The 19,580-nt window shown below is 40.3% G+C and overlaps 2 protein-coding genes across 3 annotated transcripts; one reads left to right on the plus strand and one right to left on the minus strand.

Annotated features, from left to right (window-relative positions):
- The first annotated feature begins 3,196 nt into the window (after window positions 1-3,196).
- kiss2 (kisspeptin 2) lies at window positions 3,197-5,643 on the plus strand. Of its 2 annotated transcripts, none has more exons than XM_047389586.1 (2): window positions 3,197-3,352; window positions 5,319-5,643. In XM_047389586.1, the coding sequence occupies exons 1-2, from the start codon at window positions 3,244-3,246 to the stop codon at window positions 5,582-5,584; spliced, it is 375 nt and encodes a 124-aa protein (XP_047245542.1). In that variant the 5' UTR covers window positions 3,197-3,243; the 3' UTR covers window positions 5,585-5,643. The 2 variants fall into 2 exon arrangements, with proteins under 2 accessions (XP_047245542.1, XP_047245543.1); XM_047389587.1 differs by having other exon boundaries at window positions 5,334-5,643.
- A 1,543-nt stretch (window positions 5,644-7,186) lies between these two features.
- ldhba (lactate dehydrogenase Ba) lies at window positions 7,187-18,007 on the minus strand. Its single transcript, XM_047389584.1, has 8 exons — window positions 17,851-18,007; window positions 12,832-12,968; window positions 12,639-12,756; window positions 12,376-12,549; window positions 12,102-12,275; window positions 11,913-12,030; window positions 8,675-8,798; window positions 7,187-7,940 (listed from the first exon to the last, which is right to left on the minus strand). The coding sequence occupies exons 2-8, from the start codon at window positions 12,958-12,960 to the stop codon at window positions 7,773-7,775; spliced, it is 1,005 nt and encodes a 334-aa protein (XP_047245540.1). The 5' UTR covers window positions 12,961-12,968; window positions 17,851-18,007; the 3' UTR covers window positions 7,187-7,772.
- Window positions 18,008-19,580: the final 1,573 nt, after the last annotated feature.

Raw genomic sequence — 19,580 nt, forward strand, 5'->3', positions numbered from 1 at the left:
AGGCTCGCTGTCAGCACGCAGCCGGCTCTCGTCACGCTCAGTCAGCATACAGTTCTCTCCCTTATCTGCTCAACCTTAAACTTACAGTGCCTTGTGAAAGTATTCGGCCCCCATGAACTGGTCAACCTCTTGCCACATTTCAGGCATCAAACATAAAGATATAAAATTCAAATTTTTTGTGAAGAATCAACAACAAGTGGGACACAATCATGAAGTGGAATGACATTTATTGGATGTGTCAAACTTTTTTAACCAATAAAAAACTGAAAAGTGGGTGTGCAATATTATTTGGCCTCCAAAAGCAGCCCTAACCCTAGTTGAAGCAGATTTCCCCCCATGGCCTGGATAAGAAGGCATTGAGACCACAACATAGCACGCATGTCAAGGTAGCGAGAGCTACCCCCACTGAAGTTCCCGCAACGTGTCGTTGTTGTACAGTTTGGCACGGGCCAACTAAAAAGCCTGCCCCTTACATCTACTGAGATTAGCTGCAACGCTAGTGTTGGAAGATTTGTTCATAAATTATCATTGTTTAGTTTAAGAAGATTCTTTATCCTTATGATTTATCATTAAAAGACATTTTCATTTCTTTAGTTTGGTAAACTTTGATAGAAGTGGTTTGAATACTTTTCACATTTATCTGGAGTATTTAACTGTCTTAGAGTTGCATTTGGGGGATTGTTATGCAGGCTGAGCAGGAACTTGTGTACATACGGGGGTGTTCTGGGAAGAGGTCTGTTTGCACCCCAGCTAATCTTCGTGTCCTTGAGTACCACATGTGGATGTATGTGCTGTATCAGTATCTGGATAGAACCAGTTTTAATCAGTAGAACTTGTATTTATGAAACTGTGTGTGATCACACCACAATGCTGTAACATGAGTGTTTTTTTCCTTTCTTCAATAAAAAGGTGGTTCAGAGAGCAGCCCCTTTGAGAGAAGGAAGTCACTGATTAGCAGCGGACTGTCTCTTCCTGGCTAGCCAAAGATAACTTTGACTCGCTTGTGTCTTCATTGCATACCTTCTCTGAGTTTATCAGTGTGTCTACCTCTGACATTTCGTCCCTTTAATGGCCATACGTGGATTACCGGGACAGCTTTTCTTCAGAACAATTCACGTAAGAGGTAGCGTTTGGGCTGAGAAGATTAGTTTAGACTGAATAATCGAAATAATCTGTAGCAACTATCAAATTCCATCCCTTTTTTATTCGCTTCTGGGTGCGGGGGATCAAGGTCCTAACATGCTCCAAAAAGTAATGTCCAAGACCGGGAGATAAGATTGGAGATGCTCCCATTTATTAAATACAAGTTGACAATTGAATGTCATCCAAAATCCAGGGTGGCGGTCTATGGCAGCATGCAAAACAGATGGCAATTATTGTCATTATGTGGATATGATGGAGCCTAACCGGTATACAACAGAGAGCGATAAAAACCATATAACCTCCCAACACCCAACCCAGCTGCCCTTTCATGTTAACACCTATATAGATTTCTTCCCACACCACCACCAATGGTAGAGGGAAATATAGGTCAGAGGGTCATTCCACATATAAAACAAACACTGCCACAAAACCAAACTGTATTGTCAAAACCAAATAAGACAGACCCAAACTATGCCCAAACACCTAAAAATACAAATGGCTCCTACATAATGGTTGTGTCATGATGGGTTTAAAGTGCTAGCAGACTAGCTGCTCACCTAATGATGGTTATGTGTTGTGTTTTTAAAGTATAGACAAACTTTATTTAGAGGGTGGTTTTTAAACACAGGTCGGCCATAACGCGCCATCAACGGTTATGCATTTTGATCCTTTTATTGATGGTACATGTTTGATTTTAAAATGGATGATAACAAGCTATAAGCTTCTTTTCTTAGCTTCAACCGCTAACAGCTAAGGCTAAGAATCATTTATCCAGAAAGGTTGTTAGTTTCCAATCTAGAAAAGTAATGTTTCCCTAAATATTATTTTACTAAATGTGATACCTAATTAAACAGAATTAAGACTATTTTTATCCAGGAAGGTTTAGTTCTTATTCAAAATAATATTTCCTAAATATTATTGTACTAAATAAAGGCAGCTAATTAAACACCATTGATAATTAGTCATCCAGAAAGTTAGTTTTATTCAGCAAATCATTCTTTAAAATATTATTTTCTCAAAATAACATTTTATTTGATTTTGCATTGTGAATGGTTGTTTGGAGGTATACCAATTATTGTCTAATTTAGTTCCAAGACTAACTTAACCTCAGTTCGAGATTCCTCAAGATAATCCCTGGTTCTCAAACATAAATAATATTTAATGATAATGTTACATCATGGTTTTCAACCATCTTTGATTTAGTTGTCCATATTGTACATAGTTGGTCTTCCTTATTCTTTCATTCTGCTTGGTAGTTTAGTTTGATTGTAATAGGATAGTAAAGAGTTTGTTCACTGAAATATGTGTGACTATGAGCTGACTTATTTTTGTTAATAAATTCCTGTATTTTAAGAAATTGTGTGAATTTATTCCATTGTGTGTGCAGAGTTTTGCTGTTCAGTAACGTCAGAGCTTGGCTCACCCCTTTTACTTCTGTCCTAATCCCCCCGCCTAGTTGGGCTGATATTCAGCACACTTAACAGACCGAATTATTATTATTATTCATTATTATTAATATTGAACCATTAATATGAAATATAAAATAATATATTTATGATAATAATCACAACATAACACACACCTGTATGCTTCACTTCAGCAAGCTGCCAAAACCCTTAATAGTTTTACTATTGTGAGTATTTTTACTTTGAGCTAAAGCAGCAGAAAAATTCCAGAGGGTCAAATTGCTTTTTGCTATGAATGTATTCACCGCAGCTGCAGCTGATTGGCAAATGGAAAACTTCATCACCTCTCTCCCATAGTTTTGTCCCACATTTAAAAAAGTTTAATGGAAGAACATTTTTTAAGAATGATTTATTTGGCGTCACTGTTGTAGACCTAAAACATGCTCATTTTAACAAGCAATTTCAAATTTTGGCCGCAATGAAGAGTGAAATGAGCAGTGAATTGAGTTGTCAACATTTCCAAGAAGAGCAACAGCAGCAGACAGGTCTGCTGTGATTGGCTATGAGCTGCAGGAACGAAAGGTCACCTAGTGGAGACACCAAAACTGGGCTCAATGCAGGAAAGACATTAGTATCCACCTCACTGGTATAAATTACACTTTGGACTCACTGAGAGAGATTTGCTTGGGGAAAGATGCGACTGGCGGCCCTTGTTGTGGTGTGGGTGCTGTTCGTTGGAGATAATGGGAGTGTGGGAGCAGCTCCATTTGGACTTGATTCTGCACAGAAAACTCATGCAACAGGTGAGCTACCTGACAAAAATAATTTCATGTTAAACTGATGTATAAAATTTGTAGCTACAGAGAGCAGCTAGACAAACCTTGAGAGACAAGAGTGATGGAGAGCCAGGCGTAATGTATTTTGTTATTAAATGTATCTGAAATTTGGTCTTTAGTTTTCTTTTCTCTTGAATTGCTTCATTATTTTTATTGAAATAAAATAATGAAGCTACACAACCACACTCTTTAGTTTTCTGACATAAAATAACACTGTCATGTTTTACAGTGCAGATTTTCTTTTAATTTTTATATTTTGGAGTTGCAAATTGTTCACGAAGACATTTTTGTAAAAAAAAAAAAAAGCTTTTTATTTTAAAGACAGAGTTGATACATGTAATCTGAGTTAGTTTTGTACTGTAGTGTTTAAAATGTATTATTTTGAATTGGCTTATGATTAAACCGGAAATAGACAATACTGGACACAACTTCACTTCTTTCTGTGAATTCTGTCCTCAGTTTTTTGCTACATTATTAAATTGAATTAGGTTTACAAATAAGACAGAAGGAACAAAAACACCAGTGGAATCATGCAAAAAGATGCTCAGGAGATATAAGTGTCCGATTGCTGTGATACCAATAAAGATTTTCTATGCATTATTGAAATAGGTAGAAATATTTGTGACATGCAATTATTTTGAGGATTTTTAGAAAAAACAGATGTTTTTTTTTATTGTTACTGCTTTTACATTGTTTAATTATCCTGATTGAGATGCCTGTCTTATTTCCAATCAGAAACAAAATTCACAGTAGGCACAAAAGATATATAGAAGAAGAAAGTGTGAAACTATAAAACAGTGGAATTATGAAATGAATATCTCTCTCTATATATATAATTACATATATATATACAATTAGCCACTGTTAAGACTGACATGCTTAAGATGCTATTTAAAATTAACAGTTTTGTCAATGACAGCATATGGACAGGACACAAAAAGAAATTAAAATAATGTTTTCACTGTGCAGTTTCTATTTAAAAAGACATGAACAATATGGAGAATATGTAATTGACTGACAGGTAGGGGTAAAATACCTGTGAGGGTTACACAGAGCATGAGAGAATAAAATGATGTATGAAATTGTGTGCATTTTGGTAATTACACACAGAATAAAAAAATGCTATAAACACTAAGCTTTTTATATGCTTGTTTACAGTCATGGGTGTGGTGTACACAGTAATGCTGCTTATTAACAACTTATTAACAACTTATTAAGAAAACTTAATGTTATTACAGCGCCAATGTTTAAGTCAGGCAAAAAATATTCTGAAAACAGCTTCACAGAAGGACTGAATGTGGCCAAAAAAAACTTTTAATAGCAGCTAAATGTAGAGAGGGAACAATTCTTCCGCCGACACAACAGAGACCCGAAGCACATGGCCAAGATACAAAGCAGCAGCTTCAGATACAGTCTGTGAATGTCCTTCAGTGGCCCAGCCAGATCATGAACTTAAATCTACTTGAACATTTCTGCAAAGATGCAAAACTGTCTGACTGCTGATGCTGCTTATTAAACCTAACTGAGCTTAAGAGGACCTGCAGAGAACAATGGGAGAAAATACCAAAAACAGATGAACCGAGCTTGTAGAGAAATAGCCAAGATGAGTGGAGACGATTGCTGCCAAAGGTACTTTAACAAATATTAAGTCATAAGTGTGAAAACATATGTACATTTTATTTTGTATTATGTTACATCTAAAAAATTTTAATAAATTTAGCAACATGTCTGAAAGCATGATTTTTTTGTCATGCTGTATAGCATCCTGTAATGCTTACGCAAAAGAAAAATGGACTCCAATCAGTTTTAAGTCTGTTTTATGGCTGGCTGGCAAGCAGGCAGCCAGGCAGGAAAGAAAAAAAGGCTTCACTATGAAGGATGAAGAAGATATTTTACTTTGGTGTTATCCTGACCCTGCTTTGCTTTACCTCAGGATCTTTCCTCTCAGCCCTCAGGAGAAGACATGCAGGAGACTTTCTGGCAGAAGATCCCAACCTGTGCCTCTCCCTAAAGGAGGACGAGGAGCAGCGACAGCTCCTGTGCAACGACCGCCGCAGTAAATTCAACTACAACCCGTTTGGCCTCCGCTTTGGAAAACGCTACAAGAACTATGTCTTCAGAAGAGCTGTTAAAAGAGCCAGGACCAGAAGCTTTTTACCCCTATCCTTCTTCTCTCGAGAGCTGGAGGTCTCGACCTAAAGAAAAGTTGTCTCTTCAGCTAAGGAATTGTGCAATTTATGGCAATGAGTCACAAATTAAAGGCCTTATCTCTAAAAGTGTTTCCCTGAGTAAGAGTTTTATACCTGTAATGTTTAATCATTTTCAGACCAATTAGGTGGCTAGCATCTAAACAACTACAGCTAGAACATGCTGTTATGTTTGCTGGAAACAAAAAACTGATTCAGTTCATAGGGCGGATTTCTATTGTTGTTTACCACTTGAAATCTTTTTACAGACCACACCAGCATTTTTACCCTAAAAACGTCAGCGGACAGGGTCCAGGATCTCATTTTAAGACATTTACCATAAAGAAAATTAAAAAATGAATAGAAAAAAGTTGGAATCAAGCTACCAACATTTCATATGACAAGCCATCACAGTTCCACAGTTAAAAGAAAATCAACTACTTTAATACTTTGGTTACCCCTGATTCACAAGGAAGAAACTATTGGACCATTTCATTGAATAATCAGCAATAATTTAGTGCATAGCACTACAAGCACCACAGGATGGCAGACTGCACCCTGTACAGTTCACAGTATGGATTAGAGACAATGTTTTAAGCAGCCATTCACAGTATCATATTCAACAGAAATAAAATAAAAACATTTCGTTAAAAACTAAATTTAAAGTGTTTACTAGAAAGTGTTTGAAAGCAGGCTGTAATCGACTATCAGACCTTGGATCCAGGGGGAGCTGTGTGCGTTTGTACTCGCTGTGGTCCAGTGGACCAGAGCTGCACCTCTGAAGTTTTGCAGGGGGTTTCTTGGAAGTTTGCTTGTCCAACCCACATTAGTTTTATCTGGAGGCAGCCAACAACTTTGTTCCTAGAGATATTTTGTGGGGGGTGTGGTAGAAATACAGGGTACCTGGGTTGGTTTTATGGGCCACCTGGCCACTGCATGCATTCTCAAATTAAGCTTGCTCCCAGAGCAGGAACCTCAGGGGACAATTGTCTTTTTGTGTTAGCAATGGTTAACTTTAAAGAACAGCAAGAAGCCACCACTGCTTAACATCGACTTTGCATCACAAGTACAAAACTTAAGCAAAGAATGCTAAAGCTAAAAGAAATTAATTTTGGATCATCAAAAACTTTAAGCTGGAAGGTTCAGTGGCAGAGAAGACGCTTCAAAACATCCAGTGTCCAGCAAACTGCAGGACTGCCTATCTCTGAGAGGCGTGCTGAAGATGTGTTCCAACCAGCGCAGAGCTTCCTCAAAATTCTCAGCAGGTGGGTGAGAGAGCATCTAGTGCTAGCATCCTGAAACTTTCAGATCACACATGATTTGTTCAACTAGGTATATATTACAAATGTTCAGGCACTAGCCCTGATCTAGAGTGAGAAGAAACTTTCTGGTGAATGACCTTGTGACAAGGAAAGCTAAGAAGCCATTTCTGAATTCCCAAATTTTGAATTACTTCCATATTAGTTTCCTGTTTGGTAACTGGTTAAAATAATTATGCTCAAGTTAAATGTATTTTCACTTCTATTGATAATTTAATGGCTTGTAGCACATTAGGCCCTTTACATATAAGTGGCCTGCCTTTTAAACCCCCCCCATAGAAAAACAGAAGACCCAGTGCCCTTTGTGAACAAATTTATTATCCCAACACATCCGATTACAGAACACTGAACACAGATGTTAAAATGTCATTTCCAGCAAACAATTTCCACTTACTTTAACAACATTCCCACAGGACTGTTCACTGTGAACTTACAGTTGAGTATGAGGTCTGAGGAACACCTACTGTTTCGAGTATAGGGTCTTTCAAGGGAGCTCTCTATAGGAAAATCCCTGCAGCTAAAGGAGCTAAGTGAAATCAGTAGAAGCAACAAAGAGCATTGCGAAGGTGTTTGATCTTCAAAACCACATTTATGAATCCTCATATGTTCCAATACAAACACAGGAGGAACACCCAACGAGCTGTTTGGGAACAAACATCTTACTTTAGGAATCATGCCAGTGGATTTTAGAATGAATGTGATCGACAGAAAACAGGCTTTAAAAGAAAGCAGCTCTGCTAGACAGTGGCAGAAATTCAACAATCACAGCCCTAAAAGACACTCAGAGCTTCCTACAGTAAGAGCATTAAAGTCTGAAAACAGGACAATAGAAAAAGAGTGTGGCGAGACGACGGGGTCCTCTACGCTGTGGGGTAGATTTGTTCACAGGTCCTTCAGGTCCTTCTGGATGCCCCACAGAGTGTCAGCGCTCTTCCTCAGCTGGGCCACTTCTCCATCTGTCAGGGTCATGTTAACCACGCTGCCAACGCCGCTGCCGTTCAGGACGCAGGGCAGAGACAGGAAGACATCCTCACCAATACCATACATGTCCTGAAATACAACAAGAACGAAAATATTTCTAATAACACCCAGAGGCAGCCATGCCCTAAACTACTGACATTTGTCTGAGCAAAAATGTCAACCTACTATAGCGGCATCTCAGTAAGTTAGAACATCATTGAAAAGTTAATTTATTTCAAATTGCTCAATTCAAAAAGTCTAACTTGTATTATATTGATTTATTCCACAGAGACAGTTTAGCTGATTCTGGCTTACAAAAATCGAAATCCCATTAAGACTCTTCTGATATAGTCTCCTGTTCAGCCTTTGCTGAAAAGGAGTTCATGGCCTGGATACGTCTGTGGTGGCTCTTGAAGTTCTGGTTCCAGCTACAGTCCACACAAATCTCCCGCATACTCTTGACAAGGAGTTTGCCCACAACCCTTTCAAGACTGTAGTTATTCCTGTTGCTTGTGCTCCATGCTTTTCTACTATACTTTTTCCTTCCACTATTTTCAATAACATCCTTACAACTGAATTTTGGTCTTTCATTGGCTGTAAGCCAAAATCACCAGTTAACAAATTCAAAATTTGAAATATATCACAGTGAGTGGAATAAATGTACATATTTAAGAATTTGACTTAAATTGAATTCCAGTAATTAACATTTTGATGATACTCTAATTCACAGACAAATCTGTACTATTTTTGAGGACCCAAAGCTCAGGGTTAAACTGGGTACCTTTTTGGGTCTTCTAATTGCAGTGTTTGAGTGCATAGCTAACCTTAACCATGGTGGAGACTGGGTGGACACGGCTCAGGTTCTTCACAATGCTCTCAGTCAGGTCAGCCACGCTAAAGCCAATGGCCCAGTTGGTGTAACCCTTCAGCTTGATCACCTCATATGCACTGGAACACAACGTGGTCCTGGGTTAATATCAGTCTTTAATGATAGAGTATCTGTGTGTGTGTGTTGAAATCACACTAAGTTTGATTTATTTAGCACCTTTCTCAGACAGCAAGCAAAATGTTTCACAGTAAGAAGACATCATTAAATACATTTACATGGACATAAAAAATACACTATAACAACATACTCTCGGCCATAGCTACCCTGGGACCGGTGAACATAAAATGCTCGTTTAAAAAAAAAGTTGTTGCTTTTTAATGCATCAACAGAGTCCAGTGATCACAAGTAAAGTGGTAGTTCATACCACAGGTCTTGGTCCAGCAGCTGGGAAGAATCTGTCTCCGTGGGTCCTAACACAAGTGCAAGGGACCAATAATAGATTCTGCTCGGAGGATCTATTCAGTTTCAATTCAGTTCGGTTTATTTATATACCACCAATTCACAACCAGCTTTCATGCTTTTCACATCGATTGATAGAATAAACAGTTTGTTTTTCAAAGACTCTGGTCCAAGACCATTGTCTTGTCTGAATTTAGATGCCCAAAATTTTAAGTCATCCAGGATTTTATCTCTACAAGATCTTCATGTAGTCTAACCAATTGGATTCATCAGGATCTGTGGATAAATAAAATGGAGTATCATAAGTATGACAGCAGAAATTTCTCATACTGCCTGATAATTTTACCTTTTGGAAGCATATACAGGTCCTTCTCAAAATTTTAGCATATTGTGATAAAGTTCATTTTCCATAATGTCATGAGGAAAATTTAACATTCATATATTTTAGATTCATTGAACACTAACTGAAATATTTCAGGTCTTTTATTGTCTTAATACGGATGATTTTGGCATACAGCTCATGAAAACCCAAAGATTTCATTTTTCAGCACGACCTGGCACCTGCTCACAGTGCCAAAACCACTGGTGAATGGTTTACTGACCATGGTATCACTGTGCTCAATTGGCCTGCCAACTCTCCTGACCTGAACCCCATAGAGAATCTGTGGGATATTGTGAAGAGAACGTTGAGAGACTCAAGACCCAACACTCTGGATGAGCTAAAGGCCGCTATCGAAGCATCCTGGGCCTCCATAAGACCTCAGCAGTGCCACAGGCTGATTGCCTCCATGCCACGCCGCATTGAAGCAGTCATTTCTGCAAAAGGATTCCCGACCAAGTATTGAGTGCATAATTGTACATGATTATTTGAAGGTTGATGTTTTTTGTATTAAAAACACTTTTCTTTTATTGGTCGGATGAAATATGCTAATTATGTGAGATAGGAATTTGGGGTTTTCATGAGCTGTATGCCAAAATCATCCGTATTAAGACAATAAAAGACCTGAAATATTTCAGTTAGTGTGCAATGAATCTAAAATACATGAATGTTAAATTTTCATCATGACATTATGGAAAATAATGAACTTTATTACAATATGCTAATATTTTGAGAAGGACCTGTATATAGTAAAGAGAATTGGCCCAAGCACTGAACCCTGTGGTACTCCACAATTAACCCTGGAGTCTAAAGATTTATGATTTACATGAACAAAGTGGAATCTGTCAGACTAATTTTAATTTTAACCAACCTAGCGCTGTTCTTTACAGCACGCTCCAGCCTTTCTAAGAGGATATTGTGATTGACTGCATCAAATGCAGCACTAAGATCCAACAGAACAAGTTCAGTCCATTTTAGGACGAGGATAATGTGGGCTCATTTGTTAGTGTGCGTAAGGATCCACGCAGCAGAGTTTTGTTCCAGCTGTGGCAACCCTTTCTTGTTTAGACAGGTGACCAGACTGTTAAAGTCTAAACGTGATGAAACAAAAGCATAAATGAACATCTTGAGCTTGTTTTTCGAGACAATTGTTCTCAGTTTGGAGATGCTGTGCAGCTAGAATAAACACTTCTTTAGTAGTATTTTTGGTTGATGTTCTAGGTACATACCTTCATCAAACATTACTCCTGGACTTCTCAGGCTAGGCTTTGATGTCTGGGTAAGGCTGCCTATGTGCTGTAAGATGCCAGAGACAGCACTATATGGGGCAATAATGAGGGTCTCAGTTTTTTTGAGCTTAACTGTGGACAGTTTTCACTCAACCACTGCATTATTTGTGCTGTTTCGCTGGAGTGGCGTTTCCGAAAGCCAGAGCGAAAAGTGTCAGATGTTGTGAGTCTCTAGATGCAAGCTGTTTAGGCAACACCTTTTTTAATATCTTGGCCAGGAACAGGATCTTGGATAGAGGCCTTAAGTTCTTTGGCTCTAATGGGTCAAAGCCTAATTTTTTTAAGTTTGATTACACAACAGTATATTTAAAAGGAACTGGGGAACACAACATATCACAGGAACAGGTTAGACATAGTTGCCCAAGGTCCAATTGAGTCAAAAACATTCATGAAGAGCCTGGTGCGGAGGACATCAGATGTGCAAGATGGTGGTTTCCTTTTGGACATCAATGCTGAGATATCCTCCTGTAATACAGGTTTGAATGAAGAACAAATATGGAAAGTGGGCTCAACATGATACAGACTGCAGCAAGAAGATGGGGGACGTTTGCCTTTTATGTCCCTGATTTATTCAATAAAAGGCGTAAAACTCATTGCAGTCAGCTTTTCAGAGCACAGGGGAAACCAGGACAGCAGTAGACAACAGAATTAATTGTGTCAATTTTCTGGTTTTTTGGGGGTTTTTCTTATTTGTTGCAATCAACTGGTAAAAATAGTTAGACCAGGCAACTTTTATCTTATTATTTAGAGAAGATATTAAGCTCCTCAGATGTAGTTTGTGAACCTCGAGTTTAGTATATTTCCATAGGGACTCAATTTTACTCAAAATGAGGTTTAAATGCTGCTGGGAGGCTTTGAATCACTGTACGATATTGCAGATCTTGATCCCACAGTGAATGATTCTTGCACCAACAGTACCAGTGTCACAAGGTTTGTTCTCCTAGGACTCTTATCAGTAATTAGTGCAGCAGTGAGCCATTTCCACGTTGGCACATTAAGTCACTGTTCGTGATCCTAGTTATGGAATTATCCTGCAAGCAAAAGAAGTTCCCAGCTGACAGGAATTTAACCACAATGATCAAAGTGAAGCACCAGCTTAGACTAACCTGTCCACCACAGCCTTGTGTGTGGCCTTCCACTGCTCCTTATCTGCATCAGTGCCAATCTCAGGGTTCAGTTTCTGCAGGTTAACTCCTGCAACGTTTGCGCCGCTCCACACAGGAACTGCAATTGTACCACATCAGGTTAGTATTGCTTCAGTTTCCTGAGAGAAGCTTCAGCAGAACTACACTTACCGCTGGTGTCTCCGTGCTCACCCAGCACCCAGCCATTGAAGGAACTGGCATGGATGCCAAGGCGTTCGGCCATCATGTAACGGAAGCGAGCAGAATCAAGGTTGGTGCCGCTACCAATGACACGGTGCTTTGGCAGACCACTCAGCTTCCAGGTCACATAGGTGAGCACATCAACTGATTTAATAGAATCGGACAGAAAAATGAAAAGGACAGAATTAATAATGTCCGGGATACATGGAAACGTTATGTTCTGAGTAGAAAATGTTGTTCTCACCAGGGTTGGACACTACCAGGATTGAACAGTTGGGGCTGTACTTTACGATCTGTGGGACAATGGACTTGTATACATTGACGTTCCTTTGGACCAGGTTGAGGCGGCTCTCGCCCTCCTGTTGTCGAACGCCGGCCGTCAGTACCACAAGACGCGAGTTTGCAGTCACGGCGTAGTCTGATGGATGAAAGACACAAACAACACCTATTGGTGGATCACATCCAGAGTAAAGTGGGCACGAGTGTGAGTGCAGTGAAGCCTCTCACCTTTATCAGCAACCACCTTGGAAGTTTTTAGGAAAAGCAGGCCGTGCTGCAGGTCCATCATCTCTCCTTTGAGACGGTCCTCCATCACATCCACCAGAGCAAGCTCATCACACAGGTCCTGACCACAGTAAGACAAAAGAAATTAGTTCAAACATCAGTACCTTCTTGTTCACATGCTGGAACAGAGTCTTACCCGCAGCAGGATGCTAACAGCACACGCCATGCCGACCTGGCCCACACCAACCACGGTCACCTTGTTCCTGGGAGGCTCAGCGGAGGAGCTGGCCAGGGGGGTAATTAACTTCTGCAGGACTGAGGACATGATTGCTGCTGCAGGGACACACAGATGGATCACAAGGCAAATGAGTCAACTTTTACTAAGAAAACCTGTTGTCACAAACCAACACTTCCTTTCATCCATAATGCACTGTTATGGGGCGACGGTGGTGACAGTGGTAGAGGTTCGTCCTGTAACTGGTGGGTTGCCGGCTTGAACCCCCGCTCTGTCTGTCTCAGTCGTTGTGTCCTTGGGCAAGACACTTCACCCTTCTTGCCTGCTAATGGTGGTCAGAGGGCTCGATGGCGCCTGTATATGACAGCCTCACCTCTGTCAGTCTGCCCCAGGGCAGTTGTGGCTACAATGTAGTTTACCACTGTCGGTGTGTGGCTGTGTGTATGAATGGGTGAATGACTGATTGTAGTGTGAAGCGCTGGGGGTCTCTGGGGACTTGATAAAGTGCTATACAGGTTCAGGTCATTTATTGTTCTCCTTTTCCCATTACACAGATTGACTGTATTCTGCCACAAATTGTGCCATATCTATTAATGTGTCTTGCATGTGTCATGCTTCTGATCTGTGTTAATCTTGTATAGTGTTTGTGTGTTGGGATGAAGGGTGTTTAGGTGCATTAGGATGGAGTACACAAATGCTGCCACGAACCTCTGTTGCTTAACCAGCTGCACATTCGATGATGGCAGTCTGAATGGTATAACCAAGTGGTCAAATAATTACCTACTGAACTATTCAAACTTGAGCCACTACAAGCATTCAGCATGCTGGGAGGAGCGATTCTGCATCAGCAGTGCATCACTGCTCTGAATGATTTGGTTAGCATCGTTGGATGAAACTGGGCATATTTTATTGTACAGGTCCTTCTCAAAATATTAACATATTGTGATAAAGTTCATTATTTTCCATAATGTAATGATGAAAATTTAACATTCATATATTTTAGATTCATTGCACACTAACTGAAATATTTCAGGTCTTTTATTGTCTTAATACGGATGATTTTGGCATACAGCTCATGAAAACCCAAAATTCCTATCTCACAAAATTAGCATATCATTAAAAGGGTCTCTAAACGAGCTATGAACCTAATCATCTGAATCAACGAGTTAACTCTAAACACCTGCAAAAGATTCCCGAGGCCTTTAAAACTCCCAGCCTGGTTCATCACTCAAAACCCCAATCATGGGTAAGACTGCCGACCTGACTGCTGTCCAGAAGGCCACTATTGACACCCTCAAGCAAGAGGGTAAGACACAGAAAGAAATTTCTGAACGAATAGGCTGTTCCCAGAGTGCTGTATCAAGGCACCTCAGTGGGAAGTCTGTGGGAAGGAAAAAGTGTGGCAGAGAACGCTGCACAACGAGAAGAGGTGACCGGACCCTGAGGAAGATTGTGGAGAAGGGCCGATTCCAGACCTTGGGGGACCTGCGGAAGCAGTGGACTGAGTCTGGAGTAGAAACATCCAGAGCCACCGTGCACAGGCGTGTGCAGGAAATGGGCTACAGGTGCCGCATTCCCCAGGTCAAGCCACTTTTGAACCAGAAACAGTGGCAGAAGCGCCTGACCTGGGCTACAGAGAAGCAGCACTGGACTGTTGCTCAGTGGTCCAAAGTACTTTTTTCGGATGAAAGCAAATTCTGCATGTCATTCGGAAATCAAGGTGCCAGAGTCTGGAGGAAGACTGGGGAGAAGGAAATGCCAAAATGCCAGAAGTCCAGTGTCAAGTACCCACAGTCAGTGATGGTCTGGGGTGCCGTGTCAGCTGCTGGTGTTGGTCCACTGTGTTTTATTAAGGGCAGGGTCAATGCAGCTAGCTATCAGGAGATTTTGGAGCACTTCATGCTTCCATCTGCTGAAAAGCTTTATGGAGATAAAGATTTCATTTTTCAGCACGACCTGGCACCTGCTCACAGTGCCAAAACCACTGGTAAATGGTTTACTGACCATGGTATCACTGTGCTCAATTGGCCTGCCAACTCTCCTGACCTGAACCCCATAGAGAATCTGTGGGATATTGTGAAGAGAACGTTGAGAGACTCAAGACCCAACACTCTGTATGAGCTAAAGGCCGCTATCGAAGCATCCTGGGCCTCCATAAGACCTCAGCAGTGCCACAGGCTGATTGCCTCCATGCCACGCCGCATTGAAGCAGTCATTTCTGCAAAAGGATTCCTGACCAAGTATTGAGTGCATAACTGTACATGATTATTTGAAGGTTGACGTTTTTTGTATTAAAAACACTTTTCTTTTATTGGTTGGATGAAATATGCTAATTTTGTGGGATAGGAATTTTGGGTTTTCATGAGCTGTATGCCAAAATCATCCGTATTAAGACAATAAAAGACCTGAAATATTTCAGTTAGTGTGCAATGAATCTAAAATATATGAATGTTAAATTTTCATCATTACATTATGGAAAATAATTAACTTTATCACAATATGCTAATATTTTGAGAAGGACCTGTATAAAGAGATTTAAGTTGCCATTTATCTTTTTCATTTATTTAAAGTTGTTCAATTTATGGCTTGTATTATTCAATTATGCAATTTATTTTTTTCCAGATTTTATTACCCACATTGGCTGTACTTCCAATCCTTCCAACAATCTTGGGACCCTATGTCTATTTTACCCACAGGATCCCAATCCAAAGCTATATGATGCAACCATAGTGTGAGCAGAGTAGTAGCTGTTGTTCTTATTCCTATACGTTCCTATTAGTCCTTTGTGTTGCCACAGGAACAAAAAGTCAAATCTCAACTAAAACTTAACATAGACCTGCATCATTAGTGAAAGCTTAACATTCTGCTTCCTCTGTAACTCTCTTTAAATTATTTTTCAATGCAGTTAGCAATGCCAACTTACAAAATGTGTCCTTCTCTAAAAGAGAAAATGTAAACGCTATCAATAAGCTAATGACTAATGTGGCTTTGTCATTACTGTAGCACTAAAGAATTTCTTAGGCAATATTCTGAGGTACATTGCACAGCTAGAACTGCTCGTACACTTTTGTTTCAACATGGATCAACAGGTTTTGCAATAAAGGTGAAAGGTCATCCAGTATCAGCCTGGGTTCAGATGTCTTCATTACTTTAGTAAAAAAACACAGTTAATATAATGTCTGCATTAGTCTACACTAGTTGTGGTCAGTCGGCAGGGCGAGTCCCCACAAAAATCTGTTAGTATGTGCAGGAAACCAACCTGACCCGAGTGGCAGTCAAACAAACTTGTATGAATTTTCTTTAGCCGTATCTGGACACAGTTGGGAAGTATGATTGAATCATCGACCCGCATTTTTAAAAACCTATTTATAACTATATAACATTACAAACACAAATGCACAGCAGCACTAGGAAAAATAATAACTTTCATCCAACTACAGTCAAGTAGTGATAAAAAAAAAAAAACAGATGGCTAAATGATTGAAAATTGACATTTCCAAATGAAATATTTATCACATAAAATATTCATCATAAAACCTTACTGTTTATTTGTGTGAGATAAAGTCTAAACATTATATTGTTGTCTGTTTACATAGAAATAATATCTTTATATTCCAGCCAACATTGAAAGTCATTCTTAACCAAACAAACGACCTCAGAACCTCAAATAAATGTTCCAACTCTCACCATGAGTACAACAAAAAATACAGTTCACACTATCCAAAATATATTAACTTGTGAGATAAACCTGAAATATTTTAAATTTCATTTTTTGATGGAGGAGAGCAGAAGAGAAATAGAACTGGTCTGAATTCTGTTAACCCCAACAACTGGTACGTTTGTTTCATCAAACCGTTTCCCTCGCCAGAGTTCAAAGCGCTAGATTGGCTTTAGTTGGTTGTTTAGTGTGTCCCCAGTTTTGACCTTTGCTCCATATAACTGGAGAAAACTCCAGTCACTGCTGCCACTTCTCTGGCATTGCATGAGACGGAGTAAAGAACAGCAATGGTATGACGGAGGGAAAAGAGTTGTAGTTTTGAACTAACTTTTCATAAAACCCATGCTGGGGGCATGAGGTAAAAGAAAAATAAACTGATTTATATCTATAGGACTTCTTCAGTTTCACACTGAGTTGGGAAACTGATGCACATCAGAAGGCCCATTGTCGTTAGCTCAGCTAGCTAACATGCCTGACATGTCAAGGTCAAATGAACAGTGGAAATAGGCCCTAAGGCGCAGGGTCCATATCCAGAAAAGGTCACTCCTGTCTGCTCCCTGCTGTCCAGCTGCATATGTGACTGACAATAGCTTGCAGGACACAAAGGCCTCCTTTAATCTCGGGTTTATTTTACATAAGCAGCCCATCACTCTTGTTGCTTTAAAACTGTCTATGTGAGTGCCAGCAGCCTGCTGGACACTTGGGACTTTTTTAAGGCAGGCAGACATTCTGGCTCTGCTGCCCGGTGCTGTAGGCATAGCGGGGGACGCTGGGCCTGAGTCTTTCCGTCGACCTTCATCCTGAGCGGAGACACGCTGAGGAGGTTTGTGACAAGATGGAGGCTCCAAACAAACAAACAATGCTTGTTTTAGTAGGCTGCAGTGTTTTTATTTCTAGTTCAGAACGGCGTAATCTTCATTTTAATACATTTAAAACTAAGTAAGTTGTATGATAAATAAAAACTAATAAAAAATACTTCCGCGTTAATTTGTTACAAAGTAAAGCAATTCTGTTTCTGTTGTTTCAAAATATCATGATAAGGTAGCGCCTCGTAAACATGCCCAAGACTAGCGAAGATGACTATAAAAGCTCCTTAGCTGTGCCCTCTCCATATTTCTGTCATTTACTGTGAGCATCCATTGCTGCTGCTGCCTTCAGCACGCAGGACTGAGCCGCGGACCACGCACCGAATAAAACGCCAACAGTAAGGATAAACATCCTTAAAACTACAAATTAAAAAAAGAAACATTCTAAACACTCACAGATCTGAAGAAAAACCTTATATCAGAGACCGTGTGGTGTCTGGAGGAGCGATGATACGGCCAGCTAAGGTGAGGCTGAACGACCAGAAAGCAGGAAGAGAAATAAGAAGGAGGAGGATGTGGCCGGGGCCGGGCTCCGGAGGAGGGGGCTGAACAGGATGTCCGACCGCTGGCAGTCACGTTAACAGCTCAAAGTTAACCAATATTCCAACAGCATTTGAAGTAGACATGGGAGAAATACCGTTAGATTTAAGGAGAACACGATTAACAGTAAATTACAGATTACATTTACAAGGTAATAATAATTTATACAGATACATCAAAAACAAATGACAAAATAGGAATAGCATTTATAGTACCGACATTTCAAATAAAAGTAGGAAAACGAATCAAACGGTTTATCAGTATACAGGTCCTTCTCAAAATATTAACATATTGTGATGAAGTTCATTATTTTGCATAATGTCATGATGAAAATTTAACATTCATATATTTTAGATTCATTGCACACTAACTGAAATATTTCAGGTCTTTTATTGTCTTAATACGGATGATTTTGGCATACAGCTCATGAAAACCCAAAATTCCTATCTCACAAAATTAGCATATTTCATCCGACCAATAAAAGAAAAGTGTTTTTAATACAAAAAACGTCAACCTTCAAATAATCATGTACAGTTATGCACTCAATACTTGGTCGGGAATCCTTTTCCAGAAATGACTGCTTCAATGCGGCGTGGCATGGAGGCAATCAGCCTGTGGCACTGCTGAGGTCTTATGGAGGCCCAGGATGCTTCGATAGCGGCCTTTAGCTCATCCAGAGTGTTGGGTCTTGAGTCTCTCAACGTTCTCTTCACAATATTCCACAGATTCTCTATGGGGTTCAGGTCAGGAGAGTTGGCAGGCCAATTGAGCACAGTGATACCATGGTCAGTAAACCATTTACCAGTGGTTTTGGCACTGTGAGCAGGTGCCAGGTCGTGCTGAAAAATGAAATCTTCATCTCCATAAAGCTTTTCAGCAGATGGAAGCATGAAGTGCTCCAAAATCTCCTGATAGCTAGCTGCATTGACCCTGCCCTTGATAAAACACAGTGGACCAACACCAGCAGCTGACACTTCACCCCAGACCATCACTGACTGTGGGTACTTGACACTGGACGTCTGGCATTTTGGCATTTCCTTCTCCCCAGTCTTCCTCCAGGCACCTTGATTTCCGAATGACATGCAGAATTTGCTTTCATCCAAAAAAAGTACTTTGGACCACTGAGCAACAGTCCAGTGCTGCTTCTCTGTAGCCCAGGCCTGGGGAATGCGGCACCTGTAGCCCATTTCCTGCACACGCCTGTGCACGGTGGCTCTGAATGTTTCTACTCCAGACTCAGTCCACTGCTTCCGCAGATCCCCCAAGGTCTGGAATCGGCCCTTCTCCACAATCTTCCTCAGGGTCCAGTCACCTCTTCTCGTTGTGCAGCGTTTTCTGCCACACTTTTTCCTTCCCACAGACTTCCCACTGAGGTGCCTTGATACAGCACTCCGGGAACAGCCTATTCGTTCAGAAATTTCTTTCTGTGTCTTACCCTCTTGCTTGAGGGTGTCAATAGTGGCCTTCTGGACAGCAGTCAGGTCGGCAGTCTTACCCATGATTGGGGTTTTGAGTGATGAACCAGGCTGGGAGTTTTAAAGGCCTCAGGAATCTTTTGCAGGTGTTTAGAGTTAACTCGTTGATTC

The sequence above is a fragment of the Girardinichthys multiradiatus genome, chromosome 17, assembly GCF_021462225.1.
Source record: "Girardinichthys multiradiatus isolate DD_20200921_A chromosome 17, DD_fGirMul_XY1, whole genome shotgun sequence".
NCBI classification, from domain to species: domain Eukaryota; kingdom Metazoa; phylum Chordata; class Actinopteri; order Cyprinodontiformes; family Goodeidae; genus Girardinichthys; species Girardinichthys multiradiatus.

Bases quoted from the DNA above. Each gene is read 5' to 3' on its own strand.
- kiss2 (XM_047389586.1), top strand. From the start codon at position 3,244: ATGCGACTGGCGGCCCTTGTTGTGGTGTGGGTGCTGTTCGTTGGAGAT. The intron at 3,353-5,318 runs GTGAGCTACCTG...GCTTTACCTCAG, and splicing joins ACAGAAAACTCATGCAACAG to GATCTTTCCTCTCAGCCCTC.
- ldhba (XM_047389584.1), bottom strand. From the start codon at position 12,960: ATGTCCTCAGTCCTGCAGAAGTTAATTACCCCCCTGGCCAGCTCCTCC. The intron at 12,276-12,375 runs GTGAGAACAACA...CTATTAAATCAG, and splicing joins CCTGGTAGTGTCCAACCCTG to TTGATGTGCTCACCTATGTG. The intron at 8,799-11,912 runs GTTAGTCTAAGC...GTTGTGTTCCAG, and splicing joins CACAAGGCTGTGGTGGACAG to TGCATATGAGGTGATCAAGC.